Source organism: Panthera tigris, chromosome E1 (assembly GCF_018350195.1).
Source record: "Panthera tigris isolate Pti1 chromosome E1, P.tigris_Pti1_mat1.1, whole genome shotgun sequence".
Taxonomy (NCBI): Eukaryota; Metazoa; Chordata; class Mammalia; order Carnivora; family Felidae; genus Panthera; species Panthera tigris.
The window spans coordinates 16013422-16037753 of NC_056673.1; the positions used below are offsets into that span (position 1 = coordinate 16013422).

At 53.6% G+C, this 24332-nt stretch overlaps 1 protein-coding gene across 3 annotated transcripts in view; it reads right to left on the minus strand.

Annotated features, from left to right (window-relative positions):
- The window catches only part of ABR (ABR activator of RhoGEF and GTPase), a 182531-nt gene that overhangs the window by 80128 nt on the left and 78071 nt on the right, over positions 1-24332 (minus strand). For 2 of the 3 annotated variants that reach the window (XM_042967607.1, XM_042967608.1), the window contains exon 2: positions 14926-15110. In XM_042967607.1, coding sequence (XP_042823541.1) covers positions 14926-15110 — 185 coding nt within the window. Of the gene's footprint in view, positions 1-487; positions 832-14925; positions 15111-24332 lie in introns of those variants that run through there. The other variant, XM_007076094.3, reaches the window with a different exon arrangement.

Below are 24332 nucleotides of genomic sequence, written 5' to 3' on the forward strand. Positions count from 1 at the left end.
CTCACAAAGTCTCCTTGCTAGGAGGCCAGTGGCCCCTGTGGCCCGAACTTCCTAAGTGCACGTATCCTACTGTTGCCATGGAAACAATGAATTACGACCTCCTGGTTTCAACTCAGCCAGCTCCTCTGGGGCAGCAGGCTCACACCATTGCCGTGCCCACCAGGTGACTCATGTCACTGCCAGAGAAAGCCCCCAGCACAGCTGGCCTGCTGGGGAAAGCCAGCAGCCACTGCCACTTGGGACAACTGGTCCAGGGGGAGGAGGCAGGCACTGCACCTCTCCCCCAGGAACAGCTGCCAGAGAGCTCGGCCCCTCACAACCCCTCGCAGGCATGCGCCAGCCCCTCTCAGCCGGAGTGCGGTGCTTCCACCCGGCCATGAGGCTGGTGCACAAACCAGCCATTTCTGCCCGCACACAGCTTCGGCAGTCGAGAGCTGCCAGCCCTGCCCCTCCCCCGACAAGCATCCAGGGCGTGTCACATTCCCACCTTCACGGCCACCAAGAAGGGGGACCCTGAGCCGGGGCTGGTCGGGGTTCCCAGCTCGCACTCCTCCAGGAGAAACACATCTTCATCCTCCAGAACCTTGTCCAAAAAGCCTATAGCCTCCTCTTCCTCTTCCATGGCAGCCGGAGGCGCGGAGGGCAAACAGGAAGCGGGGTCCACGCAGCAGCAGCAGCCGTTGCCGCCGCCGCCCCGGAGGGAGGCAGGCGGGCAGGGAGGGGAAGAGCGTGCAGGGCAGGCCTAAACCAGCATGCTGGCCTCCCCGGAGTCAGTCCTGGCACCCGGCCACCGGCTCCCGATGAAAGGCTCCATTATGAACCTTTTCCTGCTGCCGCTTCCCGGCCCTCCCGCGCGCCGGGGCTGCGGGCCGCCTCGCGCGCGTCCCCAGGCCGGGAGAGGGGAAGCGGCGCTCCGGCAGCCCCGCCGCCGCCGCCGCCGCGAGCGCAGGGCTGTCACTGGAGAGAGACCGCGCGGCGCGCCGGCGGAGCAGGAGGAGGCGCCCCCGCCGGCCGCCTTGGCCCTTCCTGCTGTGCGCGCCGGCCCGGGCGCAGGCGGGGGCCCGCGCTCCCCGGCCGCCGCTCCCGAGCTCCGGCCGGCCGCCCCGCCGCCGCCGCCGCCGCCGCCGGTCCCACAGATCCCGCCCTTTCTGGACTCGGAGGCTCGCGTTTGCTATTAATACACAGGAAATGCACGACTTGACTTGTGAGGTGGAGCCGTTCCCTCTCTGCGGTCACCGGCCAGAGGCTGGCGGAGGCTTCTGGAGCGCGGAGGAGGGGCGAGGAGGCCGCAGACGGGCCGGGCGCAGGGGGAGGTCTGCTTCCCAGAGACAGGCTTTATTTACAGCCCCTCACCAGAGCCGGAGCAGGCAGGGGGAGGAGCGGAGGAGCAGCTGCCCGCACAGCCTCCGGGAAGACCCGGGCGAGCCTCGCTGTCACCCTGGGACGGCCACAAGCTGAGCCCCCTTCTCATCTCTGCCTCGGGTTCTGACACCTTTGCGGAGGGGAGGCCAAGGCCTGGTGAGAAAACAGTTTCTATCACCACTGTGGCTGGGAGAACAAGATTTTGTGCAGAGGAGGCCCCATCCGCGTCACCACAACAGAAGCAAAAGTGCCAGCCAGGTTCTGCAGAAGGGCCCCCTTGGACGGCCGGAGATGCCACATCTCCTACTCACAGATGCTGCTGAGATGAGCAATCCCACCTCCGTGGGGCTCTTTTCGCTCAAGAGGGGCCTCCACCCAGGAGAACCAGCCCCACAGCAGAGAGTACAAGGAACCCAGGGAGATAACACCAGCAGCCCTTCCCACTCCCAGCAGGCTTCCCCTGGGCTTCCTCGGGGGTTACAAAGCTCAATCCATCCAGACAGCAAAGAGCACAATCTGGTGGTCTAGGCCTCAGCCGGAGAGGAGCAGACACTTACTCTCTTGAGGGAAGAGTTTAGGGGCAGCACCTGGGGAAAGCTCTTTCACAGCACAACACCTAGGGCAAAGGTTGCAAACTCCAGCAGCCGTCAGAGTGCAGGTAAGAGCAGTGAAGTGCGCCAGGTAGGAGCTGGGTGAAAAAACCACCACTCAGCTCCAGTTCATGGCTGCTAGGGGCAACGCAGGCTTCAGGTCGCCCCATCTCAGATTGTTCTAGAGAACCTGGAAATTTGGAGTCCTAGGTGATATCTCTCAATTTTATTAAAAAAAAATTTTTTTTAACATTTTTTGAGAGAGAGACACACAGAGCATGAGCAGGGGAGCGGCAGAGAAAGAGAGGGAGACACAGAATCGGAAACAGGCCCCAGGCTCTGAGCTGTCAGCACAGAGCCTGTCGCGGGGCTTGAACTCACAAGCCATGAGATCATGACCTGAGCCGAAGTCAGACGTTTAACCGACCGAACCACGCAGGCGCCCTGATATCTCTCAATTTTAAAAGGATGGCAGATGAATTACATTAAAACAAAACATGGTGCGCTCTAAATGAAACACATCCGTGAACTGAATTAGGCCCAAGACAAGGTTGCTGCCTTCTCGCAGCTGGTTGTTTCTCTAAGGGAAGTTGAGAGCTCTGTAGGTGTAGGGGACAGGGTGGTGGTGTTCCCCGAATATCCCCTCTGCCCCGTTTCCTCATTGGATCTGGCATCTTGGAATCCAGTTCAGCTTCACATACTACCAACACACCACTTACCTTTGTAAACCTGCATCATAGGTGCCACCACCCAGGTAGATCAAGTGAAAATTCAGGACTCTGGGTGGTGAGCCCTGAAGCTTCATACCCACTCAAACCAACCCCCTCAACCTCCCACCAGCCCCCCAACAGTGTCTCCAGCCAGGGATTCCCTTGGCTTTCTCCTCATACACATGCTCTCAATGATGCAGTGCTGGAGCTGTCCATCAGTACGCGTATCTACCACCAGCCTCCTTATGCACGTGTCATATCCCCTGTCAGGTGGTAATGGCCTTGGCGGGGAAGGGTCAAACTCTTGGGAAATGAGTTCCAAAGGAATGTCAACTGTGCATCATCTTGTCATTACCTCTCCTTTCCACTGGGCACCTCAGCTGAGAACAGGGCCCCCGGCTGAGCCTCCAAGCTGGATGGAGAGTTGAGGGGAGAGGAGGGAAAAGGAGAAGAATGGAAACAGTTTCTAATCCCAAATCCCCAAAGAAGTCTGTGGAAGCTCTGAGCTCAAGATGGGGCTTGTGCCATTTGCTAGAGCAGAGAAGCTGTCCTCACCACTGATAGGCTCCTCCCTGTCACCAAAGCTGAAATAGAGACTGAGGGATTTAGGGTAGGCTCTTTGGGGCCTCAGGACTGACAGGCACACCCCACCTTACAGCCCGCCCCCTCCCTCAGTCCCTGGTTTTTCCCTGTCCCTGCCCTGGCTGGGTTATAAATAGCCAGAACACATCTGAAGGGCCCTTTCAGCCACAATTCCTCATTTGGTTTGGGCGGGCGAGGCTGTTCCCAGTGCTTGGGAACAACTAGGCCTGGCATTCCCCAGAGCACAAGTGTGCCAGCCCGCGGCTCTATGCCACAGTTTCTGCCTCGCACCCCGCAAGCTTCAAGTGCATGGCAGGACTGACCCACTGGTCAGACATACAGGTGGAATGGGAGAAGGGCCTAAAAGCCCAAGGGCTCCTCTGGTGTCCCTTCCCCCACCCAATTGGGGAAGCGCCTTCCGAAGTCTCCTGGAGTATTCCTGACTTCACTCCCCATGCCCCTAACCAGCAGAGCCAGATCAACACCCGCTTCTTCCCCAAACCCTGAAACCTCTCAGAAGCTGCTCCCTAAACATCCAAGGCATCTCTGCTCCACCCCACCCCAGCTGGCTGGAAATTCCCGTGAGTAACTAGAATGCCCTTCCATCTCCATCGGGCATACAGACACCACTCAGAGGCCCTCAGCCCTCCCCCTGGGGGGGAAGTGACTCACAAGTCCCAGCAATGCCCCCTCCCTTTCCCCTACAAATGCCCTGAGCCAGCCCTGGACCTGAGCTTCCTCCCAGCATCCTCCACACTCCGCTGCTTCAGCCTGGCTCCCGTTCCTCCTCTCCAGAGAAGCAGCCTGCTCCAAAGGTCCCTAAACTGCTGTATCCCAAAGTCGGAGGCCTCCCTCTCCCACTCCTTGGCCTCCGCAGTCTGGCCTTTCTCAAATCCCTCAGCTCCTGTAAGCATGCTGGTGCTGCTCTGACCGCTCTGCTTTAGGCTGGCTCTCCTTACTTCTGCCTCCTGTCAGCATGGCGTCACCCATTCAGGACCCCGGCCCCAGCCCACTGCTCTCCACCATTAAAGAAGTCTTCCCTTCTTACTTCCAGGCCAAAGGCAGCCCATCACCATTTGTAACCCAGCACCTTGCTCAGCTCCAAGCATGACATCTATGCTGGCAGCTGGGTCTCCTCACTTGGAAGTCCCACCAACAGCCCGTTAACTCCACATACCCAGACCAAACGACTCCCACCCCCATGCCAGCTTCCCCTTCTGGCTTCTCCACTTCTGTCGGCAGGGCCATCATCTTGCGACTCTTCCTTCCCTCAGGCCCCACATCCCTTTTACTGAGTCCCCTTCGTTCTTCCTTTTTTTTTTCCTTTTCTTAAAGCCACCACCCGACCAAAGTTTGCAGCATCTCACCCCTGCACAACCAGAATAATATTCCATTTTGAGTCCTGATCTTGCCTGTCCATCTATCTGCTCCCTTGTTTGTTCCTTCATACCCAGAGAAAGCTTGGCATTACAAACACAAATCTGGGAGACAGCCTTTAGAGTGCTCTCAACCTATAGGAAGTGAAGGACATAGGAACAAAAGAGACAGTGTCTCAGTGATCAACACAGTGGGGACATAGGACAAAGGCAGATTCCTGCCTCAGAGGGAAAGCTTCACAGGAGAGTGGCTTCTAAGCAGCATCTGGAAAGAGTTGGGAAAGAGGTGGTGCCTGGGTGGCTCAGTTTGAGCGACCAACTTCGGCTCAGGTCTTGATCTCACAGCTTGTGGGTTCGAGCCCTGCGTCAGGCTCTGTGCTGACAGCTTAGGATTCCCTGCTTAGGATTCTGTGTCTCCCTCTCTCTCTACCCCTCCCCCATGCATGCTGTTTCTCTCTCTCTCTCTCTCAAAAATACATAAACATTAAAAAAATTTAAAAAAAGAAAAGGGGAAGAGTTTGCAGGCAAAGGGAGGAAGGCCAAAAAGGAGAACTTTTTGTAAGCAAACACAGATGGAGAAGAGAATAGAAAAGGGGCAGGAGGTGAACTTGGAGGTGTGGCTGGAACCACGCTGTGGAGGGCAAGGAGCACTGATTGAGATTTCTGACATTTGTCAAGCCCACGCTCTCAAAGCCACCGATAGGCTCCTCTCCCCAAACCCCATGGCCTTCCCTTACACTCATACTCCATCCCTCATTCTCATAGCCACTAAGTCAATAAGTATCTATCAACTGCCTGCTGTGCACTGGGCATTCGTATCACACCCATGAACGGGACACTACGTCTACCGCCATGGAGCTGACGGGCTCGGGGACAGATTGACCGCTGTGAGCCACAGCAGTGCCAGGAGCGGGGCACAATCTCAGAACTATGGGGCTGAGGTACAACTCTCCCAGGAAGGAGAACACGGAAATGTCTATTGTGATGTTAAACGTTCACACCCTCTGACGCAGCAACTCCACTTTAAGGGCTTTTTCTGCAAAAACATTTCTAAGAGGGCACGAAGATCCGTGTACAATGACATTCACTGCAGCCCAAGGCCAGAAACACCCAAATGTCCGGCAGAAGGGGACGGCTAAGTGTGTCAAGTGGACTGTGCATGCAGTCATGTCACATGGTAAAATAAGGAGAAGTACACAACCGACTTTTAACAGAAGTTTTGTCTGGAGGATGGCACTTGGGAGGCTTTCACTTTCTACATTACATATTTCTGTAAAGTCTGGGTTTTCAGTGAGGTAATCAGGGAAAATAAAGAAGTTAAAAAAAGAAGTGTGGTAACTGCTCCGGCTGGGAAAGTAGAGTGAGTGGCAGCTCTCTCCACCTCACAGAGAGCACAAGACAGCTGATGCCACCAAGGGGGAGTCCTAGAAGGTTCTCTGCGGGAGGTCACCTTGAAACTCATACTTGAAAATGAACAGGGGCTAGCCATGCCAGTGGGGGTGGCGGGGGAGGGCAGACAGGACTGGAGGAGGCACAATGAAATGAATTCAGTTGGGTGGCGAGTGTTCATTCAATAAGCCAACTGATGTTTACTGAGCATCTATTATGTGCCAGGCACACTTCTAGGCACTAACGTTTTCAACGAGCAAGCATTTGGTTATGAAATGGGCAAACCTCCATCTTGGAGCTCACATTCTAGTTGGGGGGTTGGTCAAGAGGCTGCAGAAGTAGGCAGCAGTCAAGTGGTCAGATCAGGCAGGGTCTTGGCAGCATTGCTAAGGGTTGGATTTTACCAAAAGGAGAGAGGGAAGGGCATCGAAGAGTTTTAAGCAGGGAATGACAGGACCATTGTTCAATGGTCATCCCTCCCACTGACATCAGATTATTCTTTCTAAAACATTGCTCACTCCGTGCCCAGCAGGAAGCCACCAAATCAGCCCAAACAAGGGCAGTGGGGCCCTTGCTGGTGATTCAACCAATCCAAGTGTTGACAACACCCTCTGAAAGGCCAGGCACATTCCCACCTCCAGGCCTGTCCTGGGCTTGAAGCCCCTTCCTCCTCCTCTCTGACTATCCCAGGCTCAAGCCCCACCAGATTTGCTGGAGCTCAGTGGGGCCAATAAGAACTGACCCCAGGGGGCCAGTGCCAGGAGCAGACAGAGTCAGCTACAGCCATAGATGGAAGCAGATTCATCATCTTCCTGATAATTGTGCTCCCCATTCTGCCTTCCCTTCTCTGTTATAGAAGTCACTCCAATAATCATATATAGGGTTTTTATATAAAGCAAATGTTGGGTCTAAGCCCATACTGACACTATTTATACAGTAAAACAAAAACAAAACCAAAAAGAACTTCCCTAGATTCTGGATATGAATCCTCCCTCTGCTTCTTGACGTTGGTGTGACCCTGGGCAAGTCATTCAAACACCCTGGGCCTCAGTTTCCTCATCTGTAAAATGGGGATAATCATAGCACCAATTCTAGGGTTGCAGTGAGGACTAGTCCATGTAGGGCAATGCCTGGCAAGTGTCAGCCCTTATTAGCCACCAGCTATCCTTTTTTTTTGGCAGTGGTGGTGGGGTGTGGGGAGCACAGAAGTGGGGAGCCCTAGCTCACTCTCAGCCTCACTCCCCACCTCTTCCAATGAACCCGATGCCCAGCCACACCAGACCATTCTCCTTTTCTCAAATCTCCAGAGATTTTCCCACATTCCAGAACTTACACAGCCCTCTTTATCTAGAACGCCCTCCTGACCAATGCCCAGGCAGAACACTACCTATGAGGCTGCCTCCTACATGCTCCCCACCCTGATTGCCCCACCTGAGGTCACATGACTCCTCCCTTGGGACACTGTACATCTTTCAAGGCTGTTGCACAGATGGCCTTGAAATAGAGTGTGTGTGTGTGTGTGTGTGTGTGTGTGTGTGTGTGTATGAGAGGGGTTAGGGGCAACCCCTGCTCATGCTAATTCCCCACAACATCTTGTAAAATGTAGGTGCTCAGAAAATACTTGGTGAGTAGAAATTGAAGCTTACAGGGCAAGGCAAAGGGTCTCCCGAAAAGATAAATCAAGGTGTTGAGGTTGGATGGATGGTTCCTATGGAAACTGGTCATATGATAAGAGGCTCATAGGGCCAAAGGGAACAGCCCTACCAAAGGAAACAGGTTGAAGGGGAGGAGGGGTAAGCACCCACTGGCGCCAAGTGAGTGGGCCAGGCGTGGCTTTATCTCAAGTTCCCAGCACTTCCCTCCTTCCTTAGCTCACAAACCCCTGGCGGGGGGTGGGGGGTGTCCCGGAAGGTGGGCTTAAGGGGAACACCCTTGCAGTGGGGGCCAGGGAGAAGGGAAGGCAGACTGTAGCCAAGTGAGAAATGGCCCAAGACAAGTCTAACCTCCTTCCCAGCACCTGGGCTCTCCTCTGTGTGCCTCTCTTCCCCCTGAATCCTCCACAGCGGTGCCCTCCACAAGGGCCCTCACCAGGCAAGAATGGCACTGGGGGCTGAGCCCCCTCTGCTAGGACTAGAGCAGGGACAGGAGGGTCTGAGGGCAGCCAGAGCCAGGGACTCATGGAGAACTGGGTTCACATCCCAAGAGAGATTCAAATTCAACTATCACCTCCGGAAAGGGTCCTCTGTGCAGCCCAGGCAGAACGAGGTGTTCTCACAGTTACTATGTCACTTGGTCCTCGCGGTAGCCCTTCCGGACAGGAGGTATTTATCCTCATTTTCAGCTGAGGGTACCAAGACTCTGCAAGTTGCCCAAAGCCACACAGCCAGAAAGAGGTAAACGAAAGGCGCAGAGGGCAATGTTCTGGAGAGAAAGCCGAGAGCAGCTGTGACGAGTACCCTCCCACTCACCAGGTGTGGGACCTTAAGTGAGTTGTGTAACCTCTTTGCACCTGAGTTTCCACATCTGTGAAATAGGGCAATAATGGTGCCTTGCTCACGAGGTCGTGGCGAGGGCTAAATAAGTTAATGCTTAGAAAGTGCTGTAACAACCAGTGCCTGCATTTCGGAAGTGCTATGGAAGTGTTTCTTTTTTCTTTTCTTCTTCTTTTTTTTTTTTAATTTAGAGAGGGAGAGAGAGCATGGGGGGAGGGAGGGGCAGAGGGAGAAAGAGAGAGAGATAGACAGAGAGAGAGAGAATCCCAAGCAGGCTCCACGCTCAGCACGAAGTCCAACCTGGGGCTCGATCCTACGACCCTGGGATCATGACCTGAGCCAATACCAAGAGTTGGATGCTTAACCGACCAAGCCACCCAGGAGCCCCTCTGGAAGTGTTTCTATGAGCTCTTTTCCTTTTGCCACATGGGCAGGATGGTGAGGGGTCTTGAGACCCTCCAGACAGAAGCACCCAGTTGGTAACCCTGAGGGTGGCATGCTCACCAGTGCATCATCCGTGTGAAAGAAAGCGCTGGCACCCACTAGTGGAGAAACTGGGTGACAGTGATGGAAAACAGTCCCTGGGGCAAGAGCCAGCCTGCTGGCCTGGAGGAGGTGCTCTGCCCTTCTGCACAAACCCCCTGCCTCTGGCCCCAGGGTGGCTCACTTTTGTGAGAGCACATTCTCAGGGGCGGGGCGTCTAGGGCGCTTAGTTCGCACGCAATTTCACCCCAGTTGGTGTGATTACATGTAGGTCAGTCTGCCTCCCTGCCCCACCCCTGGAGACTCCAGGGCCTCAAGTGCAGAGGATGGTCCTGGCTGAGCTCACCCTCACAGCCACAGTGCCCGGGACCTGCAGGAGATCAGCATCCCTTCACTGAATGTCCCTTTGGAAGAAGCGTTAGGGGTGGATGTGAAATCTATCACGGAACTCTGATCCCAGCAGGCTGGCAGGGAGGGGCAGATGCAGACAGGCTGTGAGAGCTACAGGGATGCTCCAGGTCAGCCAGGTGTGGTCAACCACAGAAGGCCAGATCCGAGCCAGGTGTGAAGAGGGGACCAGAGAGGCCAGAGAGGACCTGCCGTGGAGGGGGCTGAGGTTGCAACCAGGGCGCTATGTCTCCCTACTTCCTGCTCACCTCCTTCTCAACCCAGACAAGCCAGGGAACCCCCCTGAACCTTAGCTTCTTCATCTACAAATGGGGTGGGAGCTCACCCAGTAATGGGAGGAGTTAGGAGGCAATGAAGCCCATGGGCTCCGAGCTCGCCACCTGGTAGCGGTGGGGCCCAAAGATCCAGAAACGGACAAGTAGGGGGCAAGGCTGCTGAGACAGGATGCTGGAAACTTGAGGAGAGTCTGTCTCTGATTCCACTGGCAGATGGAAACTCCTGAGAGGAGTAAAGACCACGGCAGCCGCTAGCCCACCCAACCCAGGCCTCTAACAATGTCCAGAGGGACCAGACTGGGACACAATCTCACATGCTCTGGCTCTCCACCTGGCTCCTCCATTCACCTGGAAGCAACCTCAACTCCCCAAACCCAACCTTCGGAAGGGACTGAAGAAGGAAAGAGAGAGCAGAGATCTCCCGAACTTCATGACCTGAGACTGCATCTGAGTCCTTCCTCCTTGGCCACTTGGTACTACTCAGTTCAGTTCCACAAACAGCAGGTGCCAGGAGCTGAGGAGGGGGGCCATGGAAATGATCAGGGACCGGGGCTCCCGATCTCACGGGGCCGACCGGCCCCACAAGGAACGGTGCACTCTTCCCAAAGAGCAAAGGGCTCAGCGACGGGCTGTAAAACTTCACAAGGGAGGTGGTGTCCAAGAGACTTGAGTTTCAACAAATCTCTGGCCCCGCTGGCTAGTCTTGGGTGAATTATGTCACTTCTGCCAGCCTGTTTCCTCAACTGTAAGATGACGATTACCGCACCAACTTCACAGGCCCTGAATGAGACAACCTGCGTAAAAGGCTCAGCCAAGTCCAGGCAGCTGTGACGAGGAGAAGCGGGTGGGGGAGATGGAAGGACAACGGTGACCGTTTCAACGCCCCCCGCCCTTACTCTGGACTCTCCCGCTGGCTAAAGTCTGAACCCCTCCATCTGGCCTTTTATTAGATGCCTCTGACCTGCCTCTGGATACCCCCGGAACTACAGAACAAGTCTGACATTGAGCAGTCCCACCAACGTGGGTACAGACTCTACAATTTGCAAAGCGCCCTGCCTGACACTGTCTCACAGAAACCTCATGACGGGTGTGGGCGGTCAGGAGGGAGGAAATTCTCAGTATCTTCCCTTTACAGATGAGTAGATTGGAGCCAGACAGGGGGAGTGGCATCCCTCAGGTCACACAGCTAGGCAGCGGAAGCCCGGAGACAACACCCAGATCTTTTCTCTGCCTTGTTTCCACTTTCTACCATGTCTCCCAAGGGGGCAGAAGGAGGAGTCTCTGGCTTACAGGGAGCAAGCTTTTCTGTACGACCATGGTCCTGGCAGAGGAACGTGTACCCCAACTTGTCAGCTGAGATCAAGAGTCCCTGCCCTGCCTTCCCAAGGTGAAATCAGGCACTGTCGGTCGAATGGAGCCACCAGTGACGTGAGGCCCTGGCCCTACTAAGGGGCTCTGCTCAGCTTGGGCTTGAGGGAAGAGGAGGGTCTGCAGGGCAGGGCTTGAGGTTTCCCCCGAGGCCTAGTGGGCTGCACAGCTGGGGCACACCGAAGACAAGAGCAGCAGAGCCAGGCTGTAGGGGGCAGGTTGGGGAGCGAGGAGACTGGGACACCACAGAGATCTGGCTCCATCTGGGCCACCATACCTGGCAGGAAAGGAGGTTGCAGAAGCAGATTCAGTTCTTGTCTAGCTAATATTCATTAGACCAGGTCCTTACAATGGTCTTGGCTCCAAAAACAGGCGAGAAAAGTCTTGTGGGTCCCAGTCGCCAAGGGCTGAGCACCCACAGTGAGCCAGACCCAGCGCTGCGGGCTTCACCTGAGCTATCCCAGTCTCTCCCCAACAATCCAGGCAGCTGGTCCTATTTTGAGATGAGGAAAGTGAGGCTCGGAGGGGTCATGGCACTCATCCAAAGCCTTACAGCTAGAGAGTAGCAGGTGTTCACCTATCTAAAGCTCGTGTTCCTTCCGTTCTCTGGGCTGCTGCACGAGTGAGACTGTCAAGATTGTTACATTTATGTGTCACAACCTGCCTGGGCCCAGATATTCGGTCAAAATTATTCTGAGTGTGTCATGAGGGCATTTCTGAGATTAACATTTGCATCAGGCAACTGAGTATAGCTGCTTCTCTCCCTGATGGGGGTGGTGGGCCTCATCTAATCAACTGAAGACCCAAGTAGAACAAAAAGGCCTAATAAAAGGGAACTCTTCCTGCCAGTCAAGCTGAGACACGAGTCTCTTCCAGGCTTTAGCCTCAGACTGAAACACTGGCCCTTCTTGGATCTCGAGCCTGCTGGCTTTCAGACTAGAACTCACACTACTTGGCTCTGCTGGTTCTTAGGCCTTCAGACTCAACCGGGAACGATTACATCATTCCTGGGTGTCCAGCTTGCTGACTGCAGATCTTAGTACTTCTTGGCCTCCATAATGAAGTGTGCCAATTCCATAATCAAGGGCGGCTGGGTGGCTCAGTCGGTTAAGCGTCCGACTTCGGCTCAGGTCATGATCTCATGGTTCGTGGGTGCGAGCCCCGCGTCAGGCTCTGGGCTGACAGCTCAGAGCCTGGAGCCCGCTTCGGATTCTGTGTCTCCCTCTGTCTGCCCCTCCCCTGCTTGCACTCTGTCTCTCGCATTGTCTCTGTCGGGCTCTGTGCTGACAGCTTGGAGCCTGGAGCCAGCTTCAGATTCTGTGTCTCCCTGTCTCTGCTCCTCCCCCACTCATGCTCTGTCTCTCTCTCAAAAATAAACAAACATTAAAAAAAAAAAAAAATCTCCCTACAGATATAGATAGGCATCCCATTGGTTCTGTTCTCTGGAGGACCAAACCTTAGGCTTCCCAGCACAAGTTGGCTGCATACAGGGCTGTGAAATGCCCAGCTGCCAGAGGCCAGACATCTGAATACTTAGAACAATCGTCTGATTTGGTCCAAAAGTCCCCTCGGTTCCCAAGGCCCCAACAGGAAGCCTGGCAGGGAGGAGACCTGCCTGGCCAAATGAACAGAGCCAAGTAGCAAAAACCTTGGTTTTCTGTTTTGTTTTGTTTTTAAACCAAAATAGCGCCCGAGTACTCAGGAAGGGGTGTGTCAACTCTCTGTGGCACCCCGATGTAAACAGCAATACTTGCAGAGTCCACTAGATGGGGCCAGTGACCCAGAGGAAAGGGCAGAAATGCAACTAACTCCAGGAAGGAAGGTGGGCCGGAAGGAGGTTCATCGGACTGCAGTCTTCACCTGTATCCCCAAGTTGGATAAATGCTCCCCACCCCTACCTTGCATGACTTCTAGCCAGTGGTGTAAAAAAAATCAATTCCGGGGTTCCCAAGCACTTTAGTCAGTTCTCACTGTAGCATCTCTGGATTTCAAAGTCCTCAAAAAAACCCCAGTTACTCACTAGTGAGCCACCAAACAAAATGGGCAGCCACAAAGTGAGGAAAGTCACTGGCCCAAAACCTCATAGCTCCAGGCAAGGGGGGGGGTCTCCCGTTGTGCCTGTGATCTGTTTCACTGGGAAAAGCACCCACCAGCACCTTTCACCAAGGAATCTAAAAATCGATGGGCAAGCATGCCTGCGAGGCGGTCACGTGATGAGGGAAGGACCCGAGGCAGGAAGCAAGGAGGAAGGCAGGGGGGCGGGGGGAGGCAGAGAAGGGGGATGAAAATGGCAGAGGCACTTCGCTTGTCAGCAAGCAGCTCTGTTTGGCCACACGTTCTCAACTCTCAGCCAGCATTCTTGGCTCTGGGTTGGGTCCTACAGTGAATCTTCCTGCACCTGCTCACAGTGGGGTAACAGCTGAGTCCTCCAGGGGGCCTCTGAGCTCTGTTTGGTCAGAGACCTGAAGGCAGAGATGGGAAGCAAGAGTTTTAGCCTTGTTTCCTCTGGTTGGCCTCAGTTCACGCCCCAGAATGCTCCCTCCATCACTAGCAAAAATCCTGCCCTGCATGTCCGAGATGGTGGACTCTCACCTTCCTTAGGATGACAGGGCAACACTCCAGAATGCCAGCTGTGGGGGTCCTGAACCTCACCCGTCCCCTCCACCTCCCACCTGCCCCCACCATCCATTTCCAAACTTGCACTGCCTGGCAGCCACGAAGCTCTGCCTCAGCCTCTGTTGCCATGGCAACAATGTGGCTTCCCTCAAGTGGGAAGCCGGTTGCCAAGGCCCTTGTTGCCAAAGGCTATAACAGCCACCCCAGTGTGTGAAGAGGGGGTGAGAGCTCTGCGGAGGGGTGGAAGGTGGCCAAGGAGGCTGGGAGGGAAAGAAGCAGGGGGTTCTCCAGAAATGGTAGAGTCCAGGCAGCCCTCCTGTGGAGCGGGGATTGCTGGGCCCTTCGGGAGGGGAACAAGTATCTCACAGCATCTGAGTGACTGCTCCTCGAGGTTGCTGGAGGGAAGAAAGGGGTCCCCCACAGAACGCATCTGGACAAGCCCTTTACCAAGCAGGACCAGGCACTCCATGCCCCAGCCCCCCAAATAGAGGAAGGGCTTTGATTCTCCCCAACTCCAGAAAAACAGCCCCCAGGAGCCCCTCTGCCTCACTTGCTCATGTGTCTCAGGTGCACACATACAAGCTGGGCCCAGACACAGCCAGTCCCTGCGGCCAGGAACGGCATGAATCACAAGGATTGCAAACCTCCTGGCCCATCTCAAAGCACATACTTAATGTTCCTTCTAATATGCTTCTCTTTGGAGCAGAGCTCCTATCAGCCGACAAGAGGAGAGGGGGACACCATTAGGGCTGATTCCCTTCCAGAGTCAACAGAGGAGGGCAGCATGGGGGGCCCTTGATCTTCAGGGAATGCTACGGAAGCAGCTCACTCCACCCCACAGAGAGCACGGAGACCAGCCTCGCTTTGCTGAGCCGGCATCTGTGCATTTACAGCCCACAGGCCATGTGCGCTGCTCTGGCCCAGAGAGAAGGGCCTGTTCCCTCCCCCAGGCCCCATCCTGCTAGAGAGGGGCTGGAAGAGAAAGCTGAGAGAGGAAGTGAGGGTGTCCAGAAGGCAGGGGAAGCAGATGGCTGGTAGAGGAGGCAGAGATAGGTGCAGGGGCGGCAGAGAGAGCAGCAGGTGGTGGTGGGGAGCCTAGTCTGAGGGGCCCAGGACTGGAATGAGGTGACAAGGCCGCCAGGTCCACATTTCCCCAGCCCTGCTCTCCCAGTAGCGTCCCAGGCAGGGCCTAGCCCACAACACCCGTGCCTGCCTTCCCCCATCCCCCAGAGCCCCCTCTTCCCCACCCCAGAAGGAAAAGCAGGTGCACCTACCCCAGGCGCCAGCCCCTCAGGTGGGGTGGGGGAGATGCTGTCCCCGCCGCCTTGGCCACGGGCACTGAGCTGGGGCGACATGGTGGGCGACTCATCGATGTACGGCATGGTCTCCGAGCCCTCCGGGGGCCCCTTCTGCTCCTCATTCCCTTCTCCGTCGTAGTCGTCTGCCCCGTAGCTGAAGTCTGAGACAAGGAACAAGAAAGGCCACTGAGAGTCCTCCACGAGGGCTGCCAGGGACTGATAGCGCAGTGGGCGCCTGCGGCGACCCCCGGCTGCCATGCCCCCCCGTGAGGCATGCACGGCCAGGCCCGGGCGGGGGCTGCGTGGGGGCCCCGGGCCTCGAGAGGGGCTGGGGAGCGCCAGCAGGTCCTGGGGCTGCAGTTCAGGGGCTGCTGGGAGTAGGGGAGGAGCGGCTCCACGGTTGCCACCCGCCAAACAGCATGTCAGTCGCGGATTTCGAGCTGCTGTTTCCTCTGCCTCCTGCCTAATTCCAAGTCTAAAAATTCACAGTGGGAGCAGGAGGCAGGACGCTTCCAACTCTCCTCTCTGAGTCACCATTTTGCTTTTTATAGGGAATAAGGAGGTGGGGCGGGCCAGGCGATGTCACTTCCTGAGCCCCTCCTCCTTGGGTACCATTTGTACACCGAGCCGATGCCTGGTGTGGGGGGTAGAGCAGGTTTCGGGGCGGAGGGCTGAGGCACTGCACCCGGGGAGTCCTCACCCCTCTGAACGAGGCCCCTGCACAAGATGGAGCCCAAGGCTGGCACAGTGTGGGCGAGAAGGTGGCTCTGGGGCCTGGCAGGGACATGGTTTCACAGCAGACTCAAAAGCCGGCACTTATTTCTAGAATTTCAATGGAGGCTCCCTTCGGAGAAGAGGGAAGAAAGGGCTGCAGGGAAGTGGAGCTGCCGTTAACCCCCTTGGTGCTGCCAGCACCAACCAGGCTGCAGAGCCCACGCACATACACCCCTCCCGGGAACAGCGGGCCGGGCCCATGGGGGCATAGGGCAGCACCTCAGAAAGGCCCCCAAGCTCCACCGGCGGGGTCTCTCCTGCAGCAGCACAAGCGATCCTCTCACGGCTCCTCACCCCCTGGCTGGGCCTGGTCCCACCGTCCGCTCTGATTTCACTTCTTCCGGGATGTCCTCCCTGGCGTCCCAGCTCAGAACCACAGCACGTGGCCTCCTAGTGCCTCTGTTAACTTGCCCATTTGTCCCTGCACCTCTGGGGCAGGAACGGGGTGTCTCAGTCACTGCTGTGTGCCCAGAACCCACGGGCGGACACGCGGCAGGATCTAGGGAAATGTGCGTGGAGGGAATGAATGAGCAGAGGAATGCACTGTCCCTCTCAGGTCCCAGGCTTGAGCCAAATTCTCCACGGGGCCCTGGCTCCTCCTCTTCTGTCACAACATACCAGCCCCAGGGCAGCCGGCAGCCTGAGAATGGTGTCAACAGGTCACCAGGGCGTCTGGCCACAGCTATACTCAGTCCAATCTGGCCCTTTGGCAGCCGAGAGCTTCCCCCAGCCTCGCTGCACCTGCTCCCTCTGACTTCCTCTCCAGTCCCTGTGCTGACGGCCCATTAAGCTGTCAGAGAACATAAACTATTTTTTTTTCCCCCAGAACAGGCATGCAAGTGAAGAGCCACTGTGATGTGTGTGTGCCATGCACGTGGAAATAGGGCTCACTGACCAGAGGACACAGGACCTATGCGTGAGGTTGGCGGGCGGTGAGCCGACTCTGCTATTTCCATGGGGCAGGAGGGAGAAAGAGAAGCCACAGCATCCATTCTGCCCAAGTCTGGCACTGTGAGGGGGCCCGGCTGTTTGGGGAGACCTACTCACTTTGGAGAAGCACAAGGAGGGAATGGAACATCACGTTAACCTGCCATGTCTCCTCCAGGAGGCTCCAGGCTCTCCTATTAGTGTCTGGAGTCATGGTCAGGGGTTCGAGCTATGGTGAACCCTGACCCGGCCAACAGTTCAGATTCCAGCAGGCTGTGCTGACTCTCCTATACACTGACCTGTGTTTCCAGGGGTCACAGGACCAGATCCGTTAGTCTCAATTTATTTCTAGGGGGCAGAAGGGACAACAGGGAGGGTGGTAAGGCTCGCCTCTACCACACGGTCTGGAGTTGCCTGGGTCACGGCAAGGCGGGAAGGTCTCCGGTGGCCTTCCCTCACGTGTGCACGATTCAGCCTTATCAAGTGGTGGCCACGGACCCGCGTCTCCTGCTCCTCTCAACCCAGCCGCGTCTATACAGCTGTTCTCACCATCCCTGTTTGCAGACGTCTCTGAGTTTCAGAGAGATTTGCGGCAAGGATCTGAACCCAAGTCTGTCTGTCTCCAAATGCCAGCCTTTCCCCTTTGAGCTTCACTGACCTTCCAGAGAAATCTACTTCCGCAGCTCTCCTTGTCAGGGGAGGCTGACCAAGGTGGGGAGGGAAGGTGCCAGCCATAGCAGGGGGGGAGGCCCAGAAGTGGAGAGAATGCATACAGGGCTCTCTGCAAATGTTCTTAGATGCTTTTCCTTTCGTTCCACCCTCTGTAAAATGCTAACAGCCCAGGAAGTCAGTCAGAGACCCAGGAGAGCCCCTACCAGGAAAAGGGATATAAAAGAAACCCACCCTCAGAGAAGGAAGGAGTCCTGGGGACTCAGGAGGATGGAAAACTACCAAGCACAGGCTTCAGTTTATGAGAGGCCATGGATAGAAAGGCTGAGTTGACCATGGCTTGGCCACTAGGTCTCAAAAGAGAAAAGTCAGAGGAGGCTGCTAACAGCCAATATCCATTTCCCCTCCTGGTAACAGAAATATCATTATATTTGGAGTGGCAGTGTGCCCAGTGGCTAGCTAAAATACTACTTTCTCTAGTGGTGTGGGCCATGTGAATAAGTTCCAACCAATGAGATGTTAAGTGGATATGTGTAAAACCTTGAGGAAGGCTGCTAAGAAAGATTGGTCTAGCTGTAAGGTATGCCATTCCCCCCTCCCCTCCATGTTTCCTCCTTCTATTGCCAGTTTGGAAAGCAGATGGGATGGCTGGAGCTCCAGCAGCCATATTAAACCATGAGGTGATATTGAGGCTAGAAGCCAGCACTGAAGGTAGCTGAGTGCGAAGCCAGGAACCTGGGCTGGTGATGGCACAATGAACTGCCATACCACTCCAGGACTGTCTATCTCCAGAGTTCTTTTAGAGGAGAGGAGAAAAAATGCTTGTTATGTAAGCCACTATTATTTAGTTTTTATGTTATATGTAGTCAAACTTATTTATAACTGACCCAGATGATTTTCTTGACCTTCTGTCTGAGTGCTTTTCCTACTGCCTTCATTCACTATTCTTTCTAAGTCTCCTTGGTGGAATCCTCTTGCTCTGCCCACCCCTTAAAAATAGGTATTCCTTATATATCCTTACAATAAAGGACCAATCAAAAGGGACAAACTACCGATACATAGAACAACAGAAATAACTCTTACAAGCATTATGGTAAGTGAAAGAATCCAGACACAAAGGAGCACATCTTGTATGGTTCCACTTACATGACGTTCTAGAACAGACAAAAGTAATCTATGGTTGAAAACAAACAGAAAATAGCAGTTACCTCTGGGGTTGGGGTAGGGACAGCAGTTGATTGTAAGGGGCACAGGGAACTGTCCGGGGTGATAGAAATGTTCTGTGTCTTGACAGGGATTTGGGGTACACAGGTTGACGCCTCCATCACCTTCATCAAATACATATACATATTTCACTAAATATTGAACACTAGTTAATGATATCCACGCTTAAGTGCTGCAGGGAAGAGTACTGCTGTCTTCAACTTACTCTGAAACACAGGAAAAAACAAGATGGAGCGGCGCCTGAGTGGTTCAGTTGGTTAAGAGTCCGACTCTTGATCTCGGCTCAGGTCATGATCTCACCGTTCATGAGTTCAAGCCCCGCATTGGGCTCTGCCCTGACAGTGTGGAGTCTGCTTGGGATTCTCTCTCTCCTTCTCTCTCTCTCTGCCCCTCCCTGCATTCTCTCTCTCTCTCTCTCTCTCTCTCTCTCAAAATAAATACATAAACTTTAAAAAATAAAACATAAAATGTTAACCTCCCTGTAATCAAAGAAAATTGATTTTGTGTGCGTGTGTTGGGGGGGGAGGGTTGTGATTGTTGCTATTTTTTTTTATCAAATCAGCAAGGTTAAAAAAAATACCCAAAGTTTCCAGGGAACAGGTACCCTCAGAAACTTGTGGAGGGTATGGGGGTACATGGCTGGCCTGAGTGGTGGAGTGTGCAACTTTTGATCTCAGGGTTGTGAGTTTGAACCCCACGTTGTATGTAGAGATTACTTAAAAATAAAATCTTAGGGACGCCTGGGTGGCTGAGTCGGCTGGGTGTCCGACTTTGGCTCAGGTCATGATCTTGCAGTTCATGGGTTCAAGTCCCGGGTTGGGCTCTGTGCTGACAACTCAGAGCCTGAAGCCTGCTTTGGATTCTGTCTCCCTCTCTCTCTGTCCCTCCCCTACTCGTGCTGTCTCACTCACTCTCTCTCAAAAATAAATAAAAACATTTTTAAAATTAAAAAATAAAATAAAATCTTAAAAAAAAGAGAAACTCTTGGAGGGTATGTACACCTGGGACAGCTTGTCTGAATTCAGTTTGGTAACTGGTTTTGAAAGCTCTATTTGTTGGCAGAGCTTTTAACCCAGCATAACCCAAGACTATGTCCTCAGAAATTAATTATAAGTGTATCTAAAAATAAGGTTACAGGTTATTAATCACAGGGTTCTTTATGATTGTGAAATATTAAAAACAACCCAAATGATTAATTATGGGGAGCCAGTTGAGTAAAGTATGGTATTTCTCTAAGACGGACTACTATGTAGCCATTAAAATTATATGGATGGTGATCAACAATATGCCAAAGTATGGAAAGAGCCCAAATGTCCACTGATGGATGAATGGATAAAGAAGATGTGGTATATATATACAATTATATATTACTCGACATTACTCGAGTATTACTCGGCAATCAGAAAGAATGAAATCTTGCCATTTGCAACTACGTGGATGGAACTGGAGGGTATTATGCTAAGTGAAATTAGTCAGAGAAAGACAAATATCATATGACTTCACTCACATGAGGACTTTAAGAGACAAAACAGATGAACATAAGGGAAGGGAAGCAAAAATAATATAAAAACAGGGAGGGGGACAAAGCATAAGAGACTTTCAAATATGGAGAACAAACAGAGGGTTACTGGAAGGGTTGTGGGAGGGGGGATGGGCCAAATAGGTAAGGGGCATTAAGGAATCTACCCCTGAAATCACTGTTGAACTATAATAACTAACTTGGATGTAAATTTTAAAAAAAATTATATGGATAGTAGGTATCATCTTATTAAGTGAAATGGGAAATAACAGCATGTACACTAGGATACTAGGTTTGAAAAAGTAAAAGGGTCTGTATTTGCACAGGATAAATGCAAGGCAATAGCACAAAACAATTATAAAGCCCTCAGATTCTAAGAATTCGGGAGAAATTAATACGTGATCTCTGCTCTCTAGCTCCTACCCAATATCCATCTTCCCTTCTCCCCTGCTTACCCTACCCTGGTTTTATATGAGGTGGCAAAGGACCCAGTCCCAGGCAAGACACTCACTTTCTCTGCCTCTCTTACAACTAGAGTGGCCCTTTGACATCGTTCTGGTCAATGAGACCCAGTAAAGCATGATGGGGCCTCAGCAAGGCCTTTGCTTTGATCATTAAAAAGGGACTCCTTGCCTTGAATGCAAATATGACTGGAGTGACAGTGGCCATATTGCTGTCGTGAGGAAATGATCAAGAAAGAACACAGACATTCCCCTTGATGCTTCTGAGCTACTGAACCACATTAGAAACAGTCCATCTTGGGGCGCCTCGGTGGCTCAGTCGGTTAAGCGGCCGACTTCGGCTCAGGTCATGATCTTGCGGTCCGGGAGTTCGAGCCCCGCGTCAGGCTCTGTGCTGACGGCTCAGAGCCTGGAGCCTTTTTCAGATTCTGTGTCTCCCTCTCTCTCTGCCCCTCCCCCGTTCATGCTCTGTCTCTCTCTGTCTCAAAAATAAATAAACGTTAAAAAAAATTTTTAAAAAGAAACAGTCCATCTTGTTTTTTATTTAAGTGAAAAATATAAGCCCCTATCTGTTGGATTTTCTGCCACTTAAAATAAACACATTCCTGAGTGATACCCTTCCAGCCCAGCAGAGGAAGGCTGTCCAATAAGCAATAAGACATCGCAGGTGCTATGACAGAAGTACTTCACAGGTGAGGCAGAGAGGAGGGAGGAGGCAACAGTGTGGGTGAGGGGGCACTGGAAGAGGTTAGGTGGTACTCAGAGGGAGGCGGTTTATTTATTTATTTTGAGAGGGCGTGTGTGCGCACAAGCAGGGGAGGGGCAGAGAGAGAGAGGGAGAGAGAGAATCCTGAGCAGGCTCAGCACTGTCAGCACAGACCCCAGTGCAGTGCTTGAACTCCCAAACTGTGAGATCACGACCTGAGCTGAAACCAAGAGTCTGACGCTTCACCGACTGAGCCACCCAGGTGCCCCAGAGGGAGGTGGTTTATCGCTGTGGCTAAGAGCGAGACCCTAGGGCCACACGGCTCAGGTTCCAGTCCAGGCTCCATCACTTCCTAACCTCTCTGTGCTCACAAGAGTGCCTGGCACAGGGCAGCCGCCTATAAATGGATATTGGTTAATCGAGTGAATGTGAAAGAGGATGATGAAGGGGCTAAGTGCCCGGGCCTGCTTTGAGGACTAACTGGAATAAGGCATGCAAAGCACTTAGCACATAGTAAGCACCCAATAAATCTTAGTGGCTATTATTAACATTATTAATTGAATCTTGAAAGATGTGTGGGTGCTTGCCAGGCAGATGGGGACGGGAGCAGAGTTCTAGGCAATGAGAAGAGGCTTGGCAAAGGCACAAAGCGTAAAACAGCAGGGCCCCTCAAGGGGACTATAAATAGCCCAGCACGGCTGGGACACTGAATGAGCAGGAGGGTGAGGTGGCAGATAGCGCTGGAGAAGCGGGCACGGACCAGCACACCGAGGGCCTTGTGAACCAAGCTAAGAGTTAGGCAGGACCCAGTGGGGGCCGCTCATCTGGACCATCACCTGCTGTGGGGTCTTGCCAGCCACACCATCGCCAAATATCGCTAACTTCAGATAATGCCGCTCGATACACCAGTTCCTCTCTCAAGTTACAAGGCAGGCAGAAGCCTGTGACCTCCAGATTTCTTAGGAGTCATCCAGACTGGGACCACACATGAACGTAGGGTTACCTATGCCGAGTCTGTAATGGAGCCTGTGCCAGATGACAGAACATGAGCTGACCAGTGACAGACACGGAGACCTCAGACATGCTCCTTTTGGGCAAGGTGAAGAGCTGGCCTGTCTGGGGCGGGTTCAAACCCAAGTGACCAGCCCTCACTTCCACCATCCTAAGCTCTGGTAAGTGCAAGGGGAAGAAAGGGTGCCCAAATGGCTGGAGGCGTACAGGTGTCAAGCTGTTTACAGCCTTCCCCTAAGACTGTCCGGCACCAGTGATGGAAGGGCACAGCCAAGACTATGTCCTGGTACACCTAACCTCCAAAACGGATGCTAACGGCAGTTTGGGGGATCTTTCCAACCTCTTCTCAGACACTCTAAGAACCTGTGGGTGAGTGCAGGATAAAGTTAAGTTCTAGCTGTGGCATAGTCCTGCGCTCCCAGCAGGGGTGCTACAAAGGCTGATACTGGATGATAAGCTTACTCTCTACCCTAGAACTGGCACAGGAGTGGGGAAGAGAAAGCTTGGGAGAACAGCTGGAGGGCAGCCCAGTCCTGACCATCATTCCCACCGAAGCAGCATCCAAGGTCTTCAGAGAACGTCCAAAGTCTCTGTCCACCACACGCGGCAGTGGGTGGGAACAGAGCACAGGGGCATAGACTCCATTCCTGCCCTCTGGGATCTCCCAGTGTGGTCCTACACATGCCCACTGTCATCTGTGTCTGTGTTGGGCACAGCCTGATTTCATCTTCCAAGTAACCCCGTGACGGAAAAATCTTACAAACATGTTGAGCAAAAGAAAACCGACACGAAAGAGCACGTACACAGGATTCCACTTATATGAAGTTCAACAACAGGCAAAACAAATGAAGGGTGATAAAAATTCTCATTAGTGGCTCCCTGGGGAGTAGGCTGTGGGAGAGTGTGGGTGTTGACTGGGAAGGGGCATGAGGGAACTTTCTGGGGTGCCGGAAATCTAGGTTGTGGTTACACAAGTAGACATATGTAAAATTTATTTTTAAAAAAAATTTTTTTAACGTTTATTTATTTTTGAGACAGAGAGAGACAGAGCATAAACGGGGGAGGGTCAGAGAGAGGGAGACACAGAATCTGAAACAGGCTCCAGGCTCTGAGCCATCAGCACAGAGCCCAACGCGGGGCTCGAACTCACGGACCGCGAGATCATGACCTGAGCTGAAGTCGGCCGCTCAACCGACTGAGCCACCCAGGCGCCCCGACATATGTAAAATTTAAAACCAAGAAAGTAGTACCATTACGATTCTCATTTACAATTGAGGAAGTGAGGGCACAGGGAGTGAGGTCCCTTGCCAGAGGGTTTAATGGCTGGTAAGTGGAAAACCATGTTGAATAGTAGTCTGACTCCAGGACAAGTGCTTTAACCACTGTCATGAGTGGGACCCGAACAGACAGAAAAAATCATGTGGGCAGGTTGCTGTCAGGGCCCACAAGAGGAAGAAACAACTGGTGTCAAACTCTGGTGGAGGAAGAGATCCATCTGGAGGCGGGTCTGAGCATCCCTTGATGGGATGTAAGCATCCTCGGGGACGCTTCCCCAGGAGGGGAAGGAAGCAGCTGTTCCAGTGAGAGGAGCAGAGCTGCAGAGAACGGGGTTACAACTGCACCCTTTTGTGTGGGGCACTACTGAACAGACTGGTGTAGCTGGAGCTGAGGTCCCGGTGCCCTTCTGCATGGATAGAGTCCTTCCAACTTGCCTTTCCTGTCACTAACTCACAGAAAATGATTCTTCTCCCTGCTCAGACCTCCCGTGGATGCCAGGTGCTGGGCTGAGGCCTGCATCGATCCTGTTGTGAAACTGCGCACGAGTGGTTTTCCAGTGTCAGCCCCCCCCGCAGGAGAGGCACAGATCTGCTCATTTCCCACCCCCGCCAAGTCCCCTATCACCCTCAAATTCCTCCTCCAACTAAGCTGGGTCTTCCCTACCTTCTCAGCAGGCCAGGACACTGGCTAGACTCAACAGTTGGGGTCAGTTCTGAGGCTGACAAGCTATATAGTGACCCTCATCTCCCCCACACAGCTGAGGGGCACACAGGGCTATGAAACTTGGCCTCCCTGCAACGTGGTGGGAACTAAG